Here is a 19994-nt window from a genome sequence, read left to right as displayed (position 1 = left end):
CAAAGAGAGCCAGTTTTAAAAACAAATCAAGGCTGCATTTCTGTTCAGCGCTGAAGTACTGTACATTTTAATTACAAGACACCCAATCACCGAATTCTCCAACCTACCAGTTGCTAAACTCCCGGTTCCGCTCCATATTGTTCACGACGTTGACTTTGGCCGGACTATTGCGGCTGGTCATGGGTCGGTCCTTGGCCATTAGACCACCGCAGTCTGTTACAGACAAGGTGGCCATGCTGACAGCGATGTCAGGCATAGAGGGTGTTTTGGGATTGGGGTTGCGACAAGAGTATAACTAAGAACACTTCTGGTGATGGAGAAAATGGGTAGATCTGTAGTGAAAGAAAGATAGGATGAAGAAATTAATGAAACTGCTCAGCTCTTACATGTAACTGTAGATGTGTCTGATACTGTAATTTGTGTACATACATGTACATGTATCATACATGTACACATCAGTACACTGTACTACTGATTAAGAAATACTGACCTTGAGTGAGGAAATGGACTCTTGTAAGATAATAGGATGACACTTTTAATGGGTTAGGCTCAAAGGAAAAAATGCATTGTTTGCTCTACAGGAAGCAGTGAACACTGGCAATAATCAGTGAAGTGCTCACTGGCCTTGTGGATAAGAAGTACTTATCTTAATTTCTCTATGCAATGTCAACTTACAGGTACCAGTATAAAATACCAGCTTATGTACATGTACCAATACTAGTGTAACAAAAGGTGACCTTAGAACAATTTAAGGAAAAAACAGGTGCATTACATGTACATGTACTGAACATCAAGAAGATTTTCAGCCATTTTTAAAAATGGTATGAGTACAGTTGAACCTTGCTAATAAATAAGAGCACTGTTGATACAAGATTCTGCTTCTAACAAGGAAACTTTCAGGTCCCAATCCTTTCTTTTTCATTTTTTTCATTCCTAATAATAAAAGATTGCTGTTATAAGAGGTACATGTAATAAGCCAAGTCCAAAGGACCTCTTATTAATGAGGTTTGACAGTAATCATGCTGAAGTCATGAATATATCTGTACATGTCCATTTACGAGAATGTATATATACATGTATAATAGATACAGTACCCACTATACACTGTTCATGTACATGTACTATCATGTGAAAATAAAAAAAGTGTGTGTAATTCACAGTATGATGTCAGGCAGGCTACATGTACATGCATTGTGTTACCGGTACATGAATATTTGTACATGTGTGTGATATACCTGGTATCACATGAAAATGAACAATCCCAGAACATCAGTACATGTACATGGACATGTGTACACTATACAAACGCAAAACATGTACGAAGTATGGTAGACATGTACATGTACCGGTACATTGTACCCAGCGCTGTGTGACAATGAATGTACATGTACACAAACAGGCATGCACCATCAAAATTACTGCAGACAATAATTCCATAACCCCCAGCGATGCAGCACTGCCATCTGCTGGCCCCACGCTATCATATGTTCCCTTGGAGCTCTTGGGTTATTATCAGCAATTATTCACAATTAGCATTTGAAGAAGACAACAAGCAAAGCCCCTTGCAACCACATGCTTGCCTCAGGGCCCTGCAAGGAAAAAATGCACAACACTATTCTTAAATTAAAGGAGCTCATAAGATACCGGGTATGCATTGTACTGTACATGTACAATGTGCAATTGCTAATTTACAATTTCTAGCCATGAATACAGTGTGCATGTTCAAGAAGCTATACATTTTTAGCAGGCCGAAAATTTAAGTGGTTCCTGACTGCAAAATCTACAGTACAAGAACATGTACATACATGTACACCTGCATGAGATTTTAAAAGTACACCTTTTTTTTTAAGTCGCATAACCTGTTTTGGAAATGTACATCTGCACTTCACAGATTCATCAATAGATGAGCACTACACGTATAAATACATGTATAATTATAATCCATTGATTTTTCAGAGTAAAAATTTATAAGATGTATACATGTATGTACATGTATACATGGGCATGTACATGTACATCTACCAGTATGTGCTGTACCAGTATACTACACATGTACATGTACACATGTAGGTGTAACATGCAGAATGTGCATACATGTACATGTACATGTACTCGTACTGGTACATGTAATATAAATGCAGGGCATGTTGTCCATGTGTTACCTGGATGTCCAATTAATAGGCACGATGAGTGATGCTAATTAGGGAGCAAACTATTACTGCAGAGTAAATACCGTACATCAATGTATACATGTATATATCTTAAAAATCCCAAACATAAAAGGGTTTTTATGACAAGTGTCAATTAGCTCCGACTATGTCCACAACAGCACATCCATGCCTCATCTTGCCATGTTCCTGCTTTCACACTCGGTGCCGTGTCTATGATGATTATGAATGATGCGCTGCAGGGTATTAGCCATGGGCAGAATTTGTAACTGAACCAGTCTCATGTGAATTCTGCACAGTGTGCAGTTGAGACAGCATAGCCCTAAATGTTTGTAAGACAATGCTATCCATACGCACATAGCAGATGAACATCTTGACACCATCTTCCGAAATACTCCTTGCAAACTGAGGAGGACCCTGGCAGGTCCTTGAATGTATCCCTGAGACTAGTGAGAGTCCTCCCTGGCATGTCAAAGGTGTACATGTATGTACACACACACTGCAAGTTATATAAGTTGTCAGAGGCAATAAACTGGAAAAGACGACTGTTACAATAGTAATTTTTCCAGGCAAATGAAGCCTGAAATGACCAGAATGTATGGACATAGTGTGTTCATAACCCCTCTTGGCTTTTTTTAAAACTGAACTTGTAACAAGTGGATGCACTGTACCGTATGTGCATTACCCTGTTCAAATGTAAAACCTGGTCAAATCTTGGCGGGTAAACATGCTGAACAACCCTCCCATCAGCCCAGATCAACACTGCTCCCAAAGAAATATAAACCCCCACAAGACTTCGGCCGTGTTACGACCGAGGTTATTCAGTCACGGGGGTGCCTCGGAGATTTGGACACTCTTCCGGTTGAGGGAAGAACAAGAAAACAGGAAAAGCGTGTGGCTGGCGTTCGGACCTGGCAGCGCAAACTCTCCGTGAATACCAATCAACACAACATCAGACATGGCGGCACCAATGAAAGCTCGGGTAGAGGCTTGAGAATAGCCTCACCAATCACTATTAAAGGGGCCTGCATCGTGAACTGTACCGGTACCGTTATGTGGGCGTAGGGCATCATATAGGGAATAAACAATCAAGTACATGTATCAGGATGTGCAGCCAACATGAAACGGTACGAGAGCAAATATGCACCAATGGTATGCATGGCTCGACTGCTCAAATTAAAAACCTGTTATGTTTATATTTACAATAGGATTTAACTGTCAAAATCACGCCATCAATAATTCTTTCATTTTGAACAGTGTTGAGTCAAGCTAAGCAACAGTTTGCTCAAGCGCAAATTCATTGCCGTGCTGATGGCTTGTGAAATATGAGGATTACATGTAATTTATTCTTAAGTGTGGACAGCGCAGTCATACATGTACGTGTACATGTAGGTGGGAAAAACAGGATGATGCACACAATTTATTTTCCATAATCAATTCTACGTGTGAGCGTCATATGGTACCGTAGTTTAAGTGTGAGGAACCGGAAGATGGGATTGAAGATGCAGTGAAGCAGGCTGGAGACGATCAGTGATATGGGGATACCGCAAACAGCTGTCATGGAATGGGGACTGATTTCCAGATGACTGGCAGATTGCACACAGGACGTACAATCTCCTCTTAAAACAAGTTTAAAAATAAGTAATCAAGGCTTGATGTTCTCAATGTTATTACTCCTCCCTCACAAGAAAAATCTTAAAAAACAAGAATAAGAGCAAAACCAGAAAAAAAAACACACGTAAACCAACATCTGAAATTCAAAAACTCAATTTTGATTACAATAATTCAGCACGTACACATGTGCATGTACAGGTACATGTACGTCATCCAGTGGTGGGGGGGTGGGATGCCCTCAAACATGTTAGCTCTTTTTGTTTACCTTCTTTTATTTTGGGGGATAACTGAGAGCACCCGCAATTTAGAGAAATGGTTTTAAGCCCCCTCCCCTCCAGATACTACATGTACTGGTACCTTCCTTTAGAGGGAGGTGTTTAAGACTCTTTTGCAAATGAACATTACAGCACACAATTACAACATGAACGTGTAAGGAGGGTGCATCTGAGTGGTCAATGTGAAAGTCGAGACTGATTCGCAGCTGAAGACCCTTTCATGTAACTGTTCTTTCCTGCACAAACTGTGCTACGGAGAAACATGATATTCCTTTGAATTTAGTACTGGTAGTTCGTTTTTTAATGTTTGATACCATTGGAAAATGGCACAATTAATGGATAAGCTGAGTTTTAGTAAGCACCCCGGCAGAGTGCCACTCTCTCGCCCATAAACATCGGGGGGACAGTAAGTTCCTTCCTTCATGATGAAATTGCTATGCCACAATATGACATGAATATACATGTACATGTACATCACCCCAACGTGCACAGAACCCTGATGCATCATTCATACAAGTTCTGGCAATGGCTATTTCTTAACGTCTTGACGATTTTGCCGAGTGTCTTATAATGCAAAAAGTACACACACGCGTACCAGGTAAAATTAACTCATGTTGAAGTCACGAAACAATGTTCAAGCTGTGCTTTCTGGCCGTCAAAGCTCCTGCTGTGCTGTGCGTGCAATAACAAATGGGCTTGGTACCCAGACACAAAGGTATTTTACAGTTCATTTGTGTACGCATTTTCCCTTGTGTGGAAAGGTGCTCCACTAAATGTACAGCGTGCTTACTGCACGCGAGTTTGTACATGTACGTGTACTGTACATGTTTGTAATGGTGCCCCAAAAAAATCATTGTACACCGCATAGCTGTTTACTTCTTACCACTTTTATGAGCTTTTGTGAAGAGGAAAACAACAAATCCAAGGTCAAATTGCTGACTGCTTTTCTTGGCCACGAAAAACAGATACTTTTATTTTCGTGTTTCTGGTTGCATCTCAGCAACTGCGATTAATTTTTTAAAAAAGTGCGTAGCAACTTGGCTGAAAAGGCATTACGAATTGCGATGCGATACCAGGAAAATTTTTCCCTGCCCTGATACACCACATGTGTACATGTATAATGTGCTCGTACACTACATACATGTACAGCATAAATCTGTAGCATATTGCAATACACACGTACACTGTACACGTTGTGCGCAAAGTTTGCAACAAAATGCTATTCAAATGAATAAATGCAGCTTGCAACTTTGATCAAAACCACATCATCTCCTTGACCCTTTAAGGTGAAGAAAGTAAATTAAACCTTCTCTGTCCTCTGAAGGTTCCAACTGCTTGCAGGACTGAACTCTTGTGCTAAGCTGGCCAGGCCGCTACTGCGACTCCTCAAGGAAGGCTTAACAACGACACTAGAGACGGCCTGGCACCAGCGATACTAATAGTAATGCACCGCAGGGCTCTGCCCCTGCCAGTAACTTGTGTGCCTGTGCTGTACGCATGCTTTCAGCGCCTGCTTTCTTGCTCAAGATTAAATATGCTTCCCACTCCCCTCGGGGAGGGGGGACAAGGGAGTGTACATGTATTTCAGGCTTGGGACTGAACAATTATGAGGTAAACAGTACCATACTGCTAATGTACAGAATGTCTGTAGTTTGGCAATAAGTAAATGTAGCTTGGTCATTAAATATGCATCAGTAATTCTTACACCTCCCCCAACAAAAATTCCAACTGGTAACTACCCATTCTTTATTTAAGGTAGCTGAAAATACATGTACATGTACATGTAGTTACATGTAGTTACATATAAATATATAAACATATAAATGTACCTGTACAAACCAATTTTTCTTGAAGGCAGGAAGATTCTGGTACAGCAAGGACAATTTGGAGGATTAAAAACTGGTATGCTGTTTCACAGTTCGTACATTCGAAGTCATTCTGCATGAGCATTTACTGCAGTAGTTGATTGTGTGCAGAGGCTGTTTTATTCCGGATTTCTGCCGAAACACTTCCTAAAACTAATTATCAGCAGACTTCAAAGCCCACCGGAGAAAAATGTTCATTCTCTCTCCTCTACACTTACCAATACCAGTACATGCACTAGTAAGATCTCAAAAACATCTCACAGCAGTTTTATAGATTATTGAATACCAGTACGTGTACAGGTAACATGTGCAAGTACAGTACATGTACATGTCTGGCAAAACCCCAAGTTAAAATTTAAACCCCCTAAAACATAAAGATAATCAAGACAAGTCCAACTCTACACAATCGGATGTACATTGTGTGCTCCCACATGCTTAAATATTGGTACATGTTTTAAATCTGCTTTCCTTGTACTGGTACAATGTACATGTACACGTACATGCATGTGGGCACACTGCATTAAAAATAATAATGGTACTGTACACACTGTACCAATAGCAATATACTGTATTCACATATCATTGTATGGGTGTTGGTACTGCTTACTATGTATTAAACCCTATCCTAATAGATTTTCTTCTTTGCAGTACATGTTCACTAAGTACTGTACGTAGAACTGAAATGCGTATTTTGTGTTCTGAAAGACTTCAGATTTAATTACTAAATGAAAAAAAATAAATTGCTTATCCTTGCCAATTACTAGTTAAAAACAATGTTAATTATGAATACAACTTTTACAATAGAAAATAGTACTGAGCTGATGCGCTTGAATGACTGCAAACAGGCTTGTACATGTACACTCCTAAAAGGCATCCATAAATACACTACTGCACACACACAGTGCATGAATATCCCACAGGTACATAAGAATTATCATTTTCTCAACATCAATATGTAGGTTATTTCAACAGATCCGGCCAGTGATGAAGATTACAGACAAGCCAAAGATACATATCACTACACACTGTGGCCTGTTGCCCTCTGCATCCTCTTTCCGGCTAATGTAAACCACACCAGAGATGCTGACATATCAGATGACATCTTCTTGGTTTTATCGGCAGTGTACCAACTCATCCATGCAGAGCCATGCATCTCAACAGTTACTGACTAATTTATGAGGATGCTGAGTAAAGACTTATTAGACTTGTGCAAGGCCAGTACGTGCGCACAATGGAAACTGCAAATTACGAAGATCAAGAGTGAGAAACCGGCATACTGTACTGGTACCGGGTATATTGACTTTCTCAATTAAATTTGCAATAACTAGTTGATAAGACTTGAAAGTTTTTCAAGGTGAAAGAACTACATGTATATGAGTAACTAGAACTATATGAGTAAAACGATTCTGGTTACACCATGGATAAATCTCTTTCTTGAGTATGTGTGGTTCTGAGAAGAACTAGCTGTACATACATTTACATACCGCTATGGACGGAAGGGAGGCAATTTTCAAACTTGAACCCAGTAATTCAAACAATGTGCACTGGTGTACATGTAAATGTTCTACTAAGAGTCCTGCAATACTGACCCAAATTCCCAATGACCATGCCAACAGTGGCTAAAGGTTAATGTGCATTTGTGATCATGCCAAGGCACTAGGCGGGCGCACCATGCACAATCCCACAGAATGGACGGTGGAAATCTTCTTTTATTTAGGCATGGGTTCTCTTTTCAACTTTGTTGGATTTTGCTGCAGGTGTACATGTACATGTTTGAGCAGAACAGAGATCTGATACAAACTGTGAATAAATTCCTCTTTCTGAGACAGACCCTGACATTTATTCAGAGAAAAAAATGTAAAGAAGCCTCATGTGAGTGCAGCAAAGACAAAGTTAAAAACCATCTTCATAACATATTGGTACATGTACTGTAGCATGATCCATCTCACAGGTTCTTTGCTAGTAGCATATTTAGAACAGACGGCAATTGGGTGAATATCATCATGACTAGCACTAGGGCAAACAGTGAGAAACACGGTATCATCATCCCTGCCTGTCAAAAATGGACCTTCAACTCCCAGAGGACGTGGGATGGAATTTCTGAACAGGCAATGATTAATTTATGAAGAACGGTGTCAAGAATTAAACAAAAAAAAAGGGCTCTAGATTTGCGCAAGTCTAGGTGGCCGGTTTATTGGAATGCTTGTCAGTGGCCGCACCATCAGTGGCTCTCATCATAATATGGTATGAATCAGAATGAGTGAGCCACGAATTAGGCCAGATTGAAGTGCAGCGACTAAAGTGCTCAACATCAATGTTGTACTTTGGAAAACTGTTAATTACAATGTACCACCATCCATTTCAAGCTGAATCTTCAGTGTGATTAATTCAATCATAATCATTAATGTTCTTATACGCACAACATGCATGTACATAAAAATTCATGAATATGGTGCTGTACATTACATGTCAAAGTACTGTCAAAATGGTTTCAACCATAACGGTACTGGTACAATGCACCTGTTTTGTACATTACATGTTCTTATGCTAATTTTCACATGGAATAACACTTACGAAAATGAAGAAAGGGAAGGAGAATTCTAAGAGGGCAACTTTGTTGAATTTTAATTTGATGCATCAGACACCAAGTACAAGAGTCCGCGTACATTGTGCACTGCTGACGATGGAAGATTACAACACAAAATTATCAAGAGGAGCATTGTTGTTTCATCAGATACAGTGTGGTACCTCCCTGTGTGTACAGTACATGTACATTTTGCATACATGTACACACACATGTCCTGGTATGTACATGTCTGTACAGAAACTGGATTATCATCCAAATTCTGGTCTGGACTTGAAATCAATCAGTGTCTTCAGCTAAAGTTTCTGGATTAATTTGGGGTGATCTACCATACATGTACATGTACTGTACATGTAGCGTGTACCCTGAAAAGATGTTGAATATTACAAAAGGTCACCAACTGTTCATGTTGCTGACAGGAAAAAAAAAGGAATTCGGTCCATCAAAATAAGTTTTTGTGTGCTGATTATATTTTGAATGACATCAAAACACACAGTACTTATTCCTTTATGTACATGTACACTGTACGACACTGCCAAAAGGAAATGACCGTTTTTATATACTGGTACTTTGGGCATTGTTCATTAACCTAATGACTGTTACAGATCATTAAATGCTAAGAGTAAGAGATCTGTGGCTTGCCTTGATTCTTTGCCACAGAGGGATCTGATCAACATTCTGCGGTTTCCATTATGCTGATGACCTGTCTCTGAGGTGAATAATGCCAGAAGTTACGACTATTATCAGTGAATGGCTTTGACAAGGATGAATGAGACATCAGTTACCTGTGACCCGTTTCAATGGCTGAATTCATGTGAAGTGAAAAAAAAATCACAGGCAACTAAATGTAAATTACTGCATCTTTAACGGAGAAAAAAGTTGATGTCCATAAGAATACACACTAGTACATGTACATGTATATGTACACGTATGCATGCAAATTATTTATGTACATGTCCTGGTAAAAACATGTAGACTAATCTGAAGAGATGATACTGTACATGTATAACTGCAGTGGCCATGGTGGCACTGCACTCACGAGTTCATTTTTAAGCTTGACGAGTGCTTGCATTTCACAAATCACAACATCCTAGTGGTCGAGGCATGTAATAATGTGCATATGTACTACCGGTACCTGTCCATAAATATTGTGTCACTGCAGTTATTATGACTTCTACCGGTCACTGTGGTTGCCGGAACAATGTACATGTATGTAGAGTACATGTACAGTACCTGTACACGTACATTACAAAACCACTTCTGAAAGAAATTTGTTAAACATAGAAAATGAACAGCAAATAATGATACACGCAGTAGTAATCATGCAAAATAAGGCCAAATTTTATGTACTTAAAGTACATGTTGGTGCATCATTCGTGTTACACAGTTGGGATAAAGTATGCAAAATGTTACCTTAAATTATAAACAAAAACTGGTCATTCTGATGTGCCATACACTGTCATCCGTTAGGCGAATGTACAGCTGTACATGTACAGAACCTGTACCTTACCACCAGTTGTACATGTACGTCAATACATGTACCGGTATGTATACTGCAAAAAGCATGAACTGACTTACATGAATCTACTTTCTGGTACCCATGTACTCTCAGTTCTGTAGAACGACGAACTGTCAAAATCAGACAGGTACATGTTATTTAATTCTCATCAAGTAGTACACTCGGCACACTCTTTGCTATTATGCAAATTAGGTCACCGCTTTACACGTACTCTTCACCTGAATTTACATTGTCGTTCCCATCCAGATGTGCTACAGATTTATATTACATACTAACAAAGTGTTTGTCTATGATGACATCATCACTGAATGTTGCCCAAGAACTTGTACCAGCCACTGACATGTGCATGTAGTCAGAGGCACTTGGCCAATGCCTTTCCAGGGGAAGTAATTTTATTACTAAGTACATAAACTGATGTGCTGACAACATCATATAATTGGTTTTACAGTTGGGCAGGCTTTGACTGTGCTCTTTTGTCAGTTTCCCGTACCAGTGCAATTCTTGACTTCTCAAAGGCAAACTTTCACAAAAAACAGCGCTCAGGACTTATTACCAGTTTCATTTTCTTTTGACCTCCACACAAAAAACAGCTTCAGTTTCCATCTCCGGAAGGAGGCTTCTTTCAATTCCCATTGTGTGGCCTGCTTCCTCGGGATTTAACAAATTGTCCGTCAGGAAAAATCCCTTTTATAAACATCCACAGAAATCGGCATTCTTTGTTGTTCTACTACCTTACCAACCCACCGGAAGGTCTTATGACAACAAAAGCCCCAGCAAGGTGGAGAAAAACAAGGTCCATCAATCAATGAAATAGGAACTTTAGGGTTGGCAACCTGAATTTGGTGGCCCCCAATGCAACACAAAGCTGCACAATACATGTAGATGATGACATCATACTAATGAGGTAATACCGGTAGGTTATTCCCCACTTCTTTGTGAACAGCATTTTCTACACAAAACCAGCTCTTCTTTCACAAACAACTATTGGCCCGGTTTCTATTTTGGTAATGACTGGAGTGGTGTGATCTTACAGAAGAGGGGATGATTAAACCGATTAGACCACAGAGTGGCACACTGATGGACCAATGTCTGTTGAGGTGTTGACAACTTAAGTAAAGTGGTACATGTAGGTTACCAAGGAAGAGCAGATGATGGGAAAAACACCACAAGAATGATTGACAGGACAATGGAAGCTAAGAGAGTTAAAAACAAACAGGATACATGTACCTGTACCAATGTTTTGAAGGAAGTGGCAAAGTTTTGACAGGATGTCCCTAGGACACCTGAGATCATACACTTGTTTTTTAAGGTCATGAAATAGTGAATTACTAATACAGACAAACTTTGCACCATTTGTAAGGCAATACCTCACTCAACTTCACCACATTTGAAAACATTACAATTAATATCTATTAGTGATCTGTCCTTTGTTGAAAAAGGACCCACTTCCCAATTACCTAATAGTAATACCAGTAAGCTATGTTATCTGTCAAATTACTTAACACTTGTACCGGTAAGTTGTAATTTAGTCTTCAATATCTTCTCAGGAAAATTACTTTAAAACTTTTGGTGTACACCTTTTAGACCACTTCTACGGAAGGTTCTTTGGATATTCAAAGTACAAATTTTCGCGTAGATGTACACATGTACGCTGTAAGTACATGTACTAGTATGTACCGGTACATGTACCGTATTAGTACATGTACATGTACTGTACATACTTTGTACATACATGTACATACTTAGAACATGTACATGTGTGCATACTTACATGTAGTACATGTACAGTACATGTACATTATTAGTACATGTACACGTACATCCAGATATGCCAGACATTACGTGTACCTCCCCAAAATGGTACAAACAGTAGCCAATGAAGAAAACAACCCTTAGCCAGGAACAAAAATTGGCCAACAATCATGAACACTAAACATACATGTACATGTACAAAACTACAACTTCTGCAAAAGTGTATTAATTATTAAACATGTACAGTACTCCGCCAAACCGGCTGGTGAACATTTAAATACAAAAGCATGTACATGTACTGGTACACAATTCTAGAAAATGCTGGTACAGTATTAAGTGCAAAAACAAAACAGCACCCATTCTCATCACGTACAATTTGTGCTACTCCACCCAGATCAAAATCAATAGTTATTTCATATCAATGAGAGCAGGTGTCAACATTGCCACAGCAGCTTAAATTGAAGCGTTCAAGTGCACAATGCACTGGTGCATTTCACCCACCATCTTGCTCTGGCATAATGGACGGAACTTGGAAGTGCTGGGGTAGGATTTACAATAACAATAACTCTCCCCCTCCACCCCACCAATGAAATTGCAATGTGTGATACCGGTACATATGCAGCAGGTTTTATGGCTATGCATTACACACATGTACGTGTGTTTGGCATGCAAGTGACAACAAATTGTTAAAATTCTATCACAAAACTCACTAAATACTCCTCCTGTACAGATGGCTTGTCAAGATACTGGTTGCAATGAAAATTTCCAGCAAAATGAAGTAACAGCCCGGTAAGCATGTTCATGTACACATGGCCTTTATTTCAAATCCTGCTTCAAGGTACCAGTAAATTCCTTTATTCATCTGAAAAGAGGTATGAAAGTATCGGTAATATTTGAATTCAGACTAACTCTTTTAAATTCTCGAACACATTCCCCAAAATGTACACTGTGCCCCTCGATCAATCGATTCAACTCCGCATCCATTCTCTGTGACACAACAGATACCATCCACTCCATAGAATTTGTACATGTACACGTATATAATTCTGTACCGTAACGATAACTGAATCCATGACTACAAAAGAAACATTCAGAATAAATGTAGAATAATTAAATACCTACATGTACATACATTTAAGATGGAGATACAAATATAAATTTATCCTTTGCTTGACCACAACTAACCTGTCAGGTGCCCTGTAAGGTACATGTAGCTAAGGCCATGAGATAAATATTTGTAGCAAAGTAAACATAGGTCCTTCATGTGCATACAATGGGTCAAGCTTATGAATATGCATGATGAGCTCAGTTAGCATCACACTTCCCAACTGGCCTTCACCCAACTGGGCAAACTGCATTCAAAGCAAGGCCCTTGACTGCTGCCCTACATGTAAGATGCATATATTCAGTAGTCTCTCAGGTTTACAGCCAATAGGAGCTGTTCTCATCAGTGGGCTGGGGGGAGGGACAACTGTCTTTCTTTTTTCCTCCTTGACAGTGCATGTTGGTGTAGAAATGAATATTGTACTAGTACATGTACATGTATATCCTGACTCTAATTCTACCAATCCAATATTCCCCATTACCCTCCTTATTACCATACTGGAGCCAGCAGTCTGCTGCCTCAGGGCAAGAAGTATTTGTGGAATAAATGGGCCCAGGAAATCAGGGGAGGGGAAGGTTGGGATATGGGGATTCGGCCTGAAATGTACATGTACACACCCTAGAGCAACAAAAACACCACAGAAAAAGTTACAGTTACAACAGTTCTTGTACACTGAACATATGTGTTAGTATAGCTGCCAATTCTAAAACCTTCCAAAGTGGATGGCTACAGAATCAAACATTTTTAAAAATCTACAAAGAACCAACCATTATTTCTGGGTTTCTTTTCACATAATACATGTACATGTAAGAATAGCAGAAATGAAGTAAATACCGGTATGCATTTGTGACAAAGAACAAAGGAAATCTGATGCATAAATGTCGTTATTTCTATTCACAAACTTCATGACAATATGTCAACATTCTTTAGTAACTATCGGTATCCCAAATTCTTCATCTTCCCTTCCATCTGCATCTTCACTGTTAAGGGCCCCTGGATTGGAAAAACTTCGCTAAGTAAGAATTTCATCAACCAGCAGCTACATGTATGGTGTTACATGTCAGTGTTTACACTACACTTCAAGCAAATGCGAGTGTACTGACTGATTCATCTTCATCAATAACCATGGTTTGCTATCGCTTTAACCTAATGCTTCTTAAAAAACATCTTACCCTAGGTTGTGACAAGCTGCAGGTTCAAATGTCAACAATAAGTCACTATTCAATGGCACAGCACCCTTCCTGAGCAAGTTAAAGATCAAGTCGGAAGTACCGGAACATGTAGCCTGATGGGCCAGCCTGCCTTTTTTGTATAATACTTCAACACAACAACACGTACCTGGTACCGGTAGGTTTAGTCCTCCACTTTGAAAGTTGAAATATACCTGTCCATTACATGTAGCTAAAGATTGATGAAGAAATCAAGTGAGCATCAAGTTTACAATCATAATTCCAGGTCCAGATGCCGTTGACCGTCATTATAATGGATTGCATATCATGAACAGAGACTCAATCGGTATTTGGCTGCCAGCAGGAACATATACTGATTTGAACCCTGACTTCATCTCACTGGTTCCGCTTTAACTTCAAGAACATACATACATGTAGAGTTCACCAACATCTGGCAAAGTGATTGCTTCTGTTTGAGGAGAGGGTCAGTAATGGCACCTGACCTACATGTACAGTAATTGTAATGTATAATGTGCATGCACTAGTGCAATACATAAGTACGGTTTTTCCGTACATATGTACATGTATTGGTACATGGGTGCACATTAGTGGAATTATCACATCACTATAAAAAATACATGTACCGCACCAGTAAATGAACATTTTTAAGGTTCATCAGAAGACCTTGCAGTTGCACACAGCCACATTGTATAAATTTATCAATATGTGTAGTTACAGGTAGTACACGCCCAAAGTAAATGTAAGCTACACAGATTTGGCAGATTTTGGAGTATTTATTTGATGCTCTGCTCCACTGCGCATTTATTCAACATGTATACGATGTACATGTACTTTGTACACATGTATACATTTCTAGTTTCTTTCACATTCACACCCATGTTCTGGTTTTTGAGTTCTCAACACTGTCATGGCCCATACTGTACTGTATGTGTGGGTACCGCCACTACCGGGTACCGGTACATGTTTAAATTTGTAGTTTACCATAAGGTTTAATCAACACTAACACAGTGGTCCATCTTGAGGATTTTTTTCACTACAGTGCTTTTTCAGGTCATGTCATCCATACTACTGGTACATGTATCCTTAAACTTAAAACCTATCCTTTGCTCTTCCCAGACTTTTACATGTATAAATCTTGAAAATGTGAGACTTGGGGTTTAACGTGTTTATTGGGAGTCATTCTCTTGTGGGTTTTGAAAGGAAGCCTCTATTTTCACAAAATAGTTTCTTATAAATCAAACAGGAAATATAAAAGAAAAATCAATAAATCAATCAAGTAAATTTAAATTAATTGGGGCCTCAACACTGCACATGTACATGTATGTAATACAATGTAGATGTACATGTACATTTTTGTAACAAATACATTTCTGTGCTGTACTCTTGCTACGAAAAAGTTTGATCTAAAGTGATCTTAAGTTTCACAGTATTTAAGAAACAGTGCTGTGAAATTAAAATTTAGAAGAGAGATTTTCCATTGTGTGCTTTGTAAACTGGAGAGGTCAAGCTGTGGACTCTCCGACTCCACCTGAACTCACACTGCATCCACAGAGACACCCAGCCCAGGAAGAATGACGCTCCTCTGATCACTTGATTTATTTACTCGCAATAGCTCACGTCACCCCCCCCTTTCCACATGCACATACATGCGTACACTCCCTTCCATTTCTCCTGCCAGCGGCAAAGGTAGTACTTGTGTTGTTCAAGATTATTGCTCTGCAAGGGTGTACTCAAACATGCAAAGCTGTTATTCCGACCGAAGCAGGGTAATTTTGACCGAGCATGATGGTAAAGATGGTGAAATTAAATCTGAAATTTCGAGCACAGCATGATTTCTAGTGTTAACATCACACACTGTGGGCAATGACACATTGGGGTCAAGAAATCTGTCAGAGAGAAAAAAAAAATTTTCCTGTTAATGAACATTGGTACATGTGTGTAAGTGCTGAGTGAATCTAGTGTAAATTATTCAATCACCAAATTTTAAAGGGATTAAACAACTTTTGGCATCAATTTGGATGAAACTGAGCTACCGTACTAGCACCGTGTATTCACAGGAGGTACCTTCATAAACAAAGGCTCACAATTCAAGACACCCACATAGAATACTCGTAAATGTTTATAATTGTGAGCCTGAACAGTTACACTAAATCATTGATTGAGAATGTTATCACATGCTCAATTTAAATTGCACGGCTTCGTCTCTTGAGCATGTTTTATTGCCAGGGTCTGTAAACAACAATTGCAGTAGCTCATCTCATTTTTGGATTTTAAAACTAAAGCAAACAGGGCATTCTACACGTACACCTGCCAAACATGTATATGTACTTGTATATGTACTAAGTCAACTCCCTCCCCCCCCATAGATCTATGCAAATGTACCGTTTATGCATGTAAGGCCTTTGAAACTTGAAACAGTAAAAATCTTTGCATGATTGTTGAATAGAGACAGCCACTAACATGCAGAAGAGCACATTCACAGTGGCTATCATGCACTCTCAATTTGCAATTTACAAACACTGCATGTCCAGTCACTCCTTGTTGCAACGTACATGTACATGTACCAGTACATGTTTGCATATTAATGTGACTGCACAACCAACCACCCACGTCAGCCAAAACCACAAATTGATTCTTGAACCACAGGGATTTTAAAAAATAAATAAATACATGTACAAATTATCGTAATTATTTACCACAAATTTAAATTAAAATGGCCACACACAATGAGGTTGGGGAAAAGTCACCTGTGCAGACAAGTCGTAAATTCTTGATAAATGGTACATGTACATGTATGAATGTATGTAAGTACACTGTAGTAATTAGATGCATACCAGTACATGTACATGTATGTACATTTACTTCAGTCTACACGTATGCTTGTAAGAAGTGGAACTGGAAGTGTACACATGTACATGTAGATTTGTAAAATATGTACCGGTACAGTACCAGTGTGTACAGAGTACAGTATTTATTTTTCATTGTTTCATTTTGGGATACACTTACACAGACATTCTATTCACAGAAGATACATATACATGTAAATGCAAACATTAAAAATAAAACATAAAGGACACAATATCTAATCAGCTCCCGCTGGATTGCTCAAAAGAAACATACCGGTAGTTTCTCTCTAACTGGTCAAGTAGGCAACAGGAAATTCATGTACATGTAATTAAAATCTGAAAAATTATAAATGCAAAAATTTAAGGAAATAAAACAATATTAACGTACGTGTAACATAACACAAAAATACATAACATTAATAAAATTATTTCAATTAGTAATGATATGAATAAAACAAAATTTGAAAGTAGATTAAAATGAGCGTCTTCAGTGTACATGTACATGAAGTTGAATTATGAGCCGTGTGTTTTACTCCTCCAATCATATACCAAAAAAAAACATAAACAGCATGTACTGTACATGTATGTAAGAATGACACTGCATGTACCAGGGTACTGGTTCCCACACGGTAGTTGTGAGGACATACACTCAATATTTTACCCACTCTGCGAGGACCGAAAACGTTGTGGGACTCAGAAATGTCCCCACAACTCGGTTCAAATTTCCCAAACAAAAGAACTTTTCCCCTGAATGCCGTGAATGCCTACCTACATGTACATGTACCAGTACATGTACCGGTATGTATAAAATGTATGAGTGCTGAGCTACCACAAGCTTGTATAGTGTTGAACTGTAGGCATTAGAAAATCAACACACATGTACATGTATATGTACATCTGTACATGTACATGTATACATGCAATGAATCACAAAACTGTTAGTGAATATAGTTTCGACCTGATTTGCAACATGTACAGTATGCTAACAAGTCTTTTACTGTGTATAATGTACGGTACATATATGTACATGTAAGTTACGGTATTTGAAAATGCTGTATTCATAGTATTACTATATTCTGTGAATGTACCAGTAGATTGGTGACGTCAATAGCCGGAGATGGAAAATGCAAAATAAAAACTTGTTTCTGCATTGTCAACAGAATACTGAATATTCAGCTGTCGTTTTTGTACCTTACACAAGGTGACAGTACACGTACATTGTATAACATGATTCGATATCTCTGAAGGACTTTTTAAGGGTTTTTCAAAACAGCAAAAAATTACATGTACGGTAAATACACTGCAAATAAGAACAAAAGATTAATTATTATTCACAGACATACCGATATGTTTTATTCGGCAATATCGAATAATTATGTAAATACACATAATAAATTGTCTGTTTCAACAGACAGGATTTTTTATAATGGCGTGGACGGTAAGGGGTAGATCGTGCATCTTGAATCATTTAAAGGAAGTCAATATGTACAACATTACATGTACTGGTACATGTACTGTACATGTACATGTATACATGTACATGTACATGTACGTAATCTGCAAAGCTGATGTGCCCTGAATGATGGATAATTGCTCTTCAATGTCAACCTATGCTCTATTTTTGGATTGACTTCCTGAGAAAGGCGGATGCAAAATGCATCCAAAACATCTTTGAAAGCAATTAATGAAAACATTTAAAATATCTTACATGTTCATCCACACACACACACATAGGCCTAAATGCACATACACTACACAAACTGTGTTCCTGTGAATTAAGAAAATCACTGATGAAGTAGAAAAACGAACTGGAAAAGAAACAGTACACTAGACTGTAAACCAACTATAACCAATGCATGTCCTAATAAAATATGATATTTTTTCAAAAATGCCCCGAATGGCAAACAAATTATTTTGCCTTTTTATCTCAACACTTGGATTCACAAAAGGGTCTGTTGAGTTACATGTACATGTACCAGAACACTAGATACATGTACATGTACATCACAAATTCATGAAGTCAGAAACCACCAGTAATCAATTGAGTGCCAGAGGTTTGAAGGGACTTAATTACTCATGGAGGTATGTACAAAGAATCTGTGAATAGTATGCATAAATTACCCATGGAATGAAGAAGACTGAGGTACATGTGCATGTACTGTATGTGTAGTTAATACCAACTGATGCGCTGATTACAGTAGAGACACTGCCAAAAAAGTCTTTGTCCTCCAAAGTCACTGGATTTAATAACCGTCAAGGAAAACCAACCCAATACAAAGCCTGCGTCTTCTTATTTGCATATCAGATGGACAACCTAGTGTTGGCTGAGGGGGTAATCTGTGGTACTGTAGGAAATGGTGACATTAAAGATGCTAATCGAGTCTCAGAACACTGCCTCTGAGGTCAGGTCCATCATGATAAAAATCAATACAGGCCTAATCCTCCCAGCATTCCAGCTACTGTCATTCCCTTCAATTAGCACCTGAAACTTTTTTTCCTAGGAATAGTTATCAAATCAATAGAAGATCACAGAAATGGAATTTCAAAAGGTGATGCACAAGCCAAGAAGACAAAACAATTGGAAGAAACAATTTAACTTCATACTTAATTAATCTGATGTTCAAATACTGTCACCACTGCCTGCAAACAAGGTCCCTCACGTAGACGTGCATGCTTGGAACCGATGATTTTCCGCTTCAAAAATTCATTTTTGTTGTTTGGTTTTAAAAACTAAACACTGAGTAAAAGTGTTTCACAGTTCTTCACTGAGAGGATGAAAACTGAAGGTGGACAAACAAAGTTGGTGAAGAATGAAGGAAAACGGTGAATATGTACGGATTTGCTTACCACAGAATAGACATGTCGCAAAAGCAGAATTTACATAAAGAGGTACAATAATTTAGATTGATTTAATCCAGTCAACCTACACTGTACCCCATAGTTCTTAGGGTGAGATCCACCAACATGAATCACACCTAAAAAATAATTAGAAAGGGTACATGAAACATACATGTACATGTACTCATAGTATAGAGAACCATGATTAAATCAAGGCATTGTTCAAACCTAAAATGAA

General features: G+C 38.6%; 1 protein-coding gene across 3 annotated transcripts in view; it reads right to left on the bottom strand.

The window, feature by feature from the left end:
- The window catches only part of LOC110973111 (uncharacterized), a 41899-nt gene that overhangs the window by 17596 nt on the left and 4309 nt on the right, over positions 1–19994 (bottom strand). For 2 of the 3 annotated variants that reach the window (XM_087134073.1, XM_022223637.2), the window contains exon 2: positions 108–332. In XM_087134073.1, the coding sequence (XP_086990199.1) occupies positions 108–256 (149 nt within the window). In that variant the 5' untranslated portion in view covers positions 257–332. Of the gene's footprint in view, positions 1–107; positions 333–10084; positions 10109–19994 lie in introns of those variants that run through there. The other variant, XM_022223638.2, reaches the window with a different exon arrangement.

This window comes from Acanthaster planci, linkage group LG03 (genome assembly GCF_054643075.1).
Source record: "Acanthaster planci isolate LZ-2023a linkage group LG03, COTS_SCS, whole genome shotgun sequence".
Classification (NCBI taxonomy): domain Eukaryota; kingdom Metazoa; phylum Echinodermata; class Asteroidea; order Valvatida; family Acanthasteridae; genus Acanthaster; species Acanthaster planci.
This window is presented reverse-complemented; position numbering and strand designations above follow the sequence as displayed.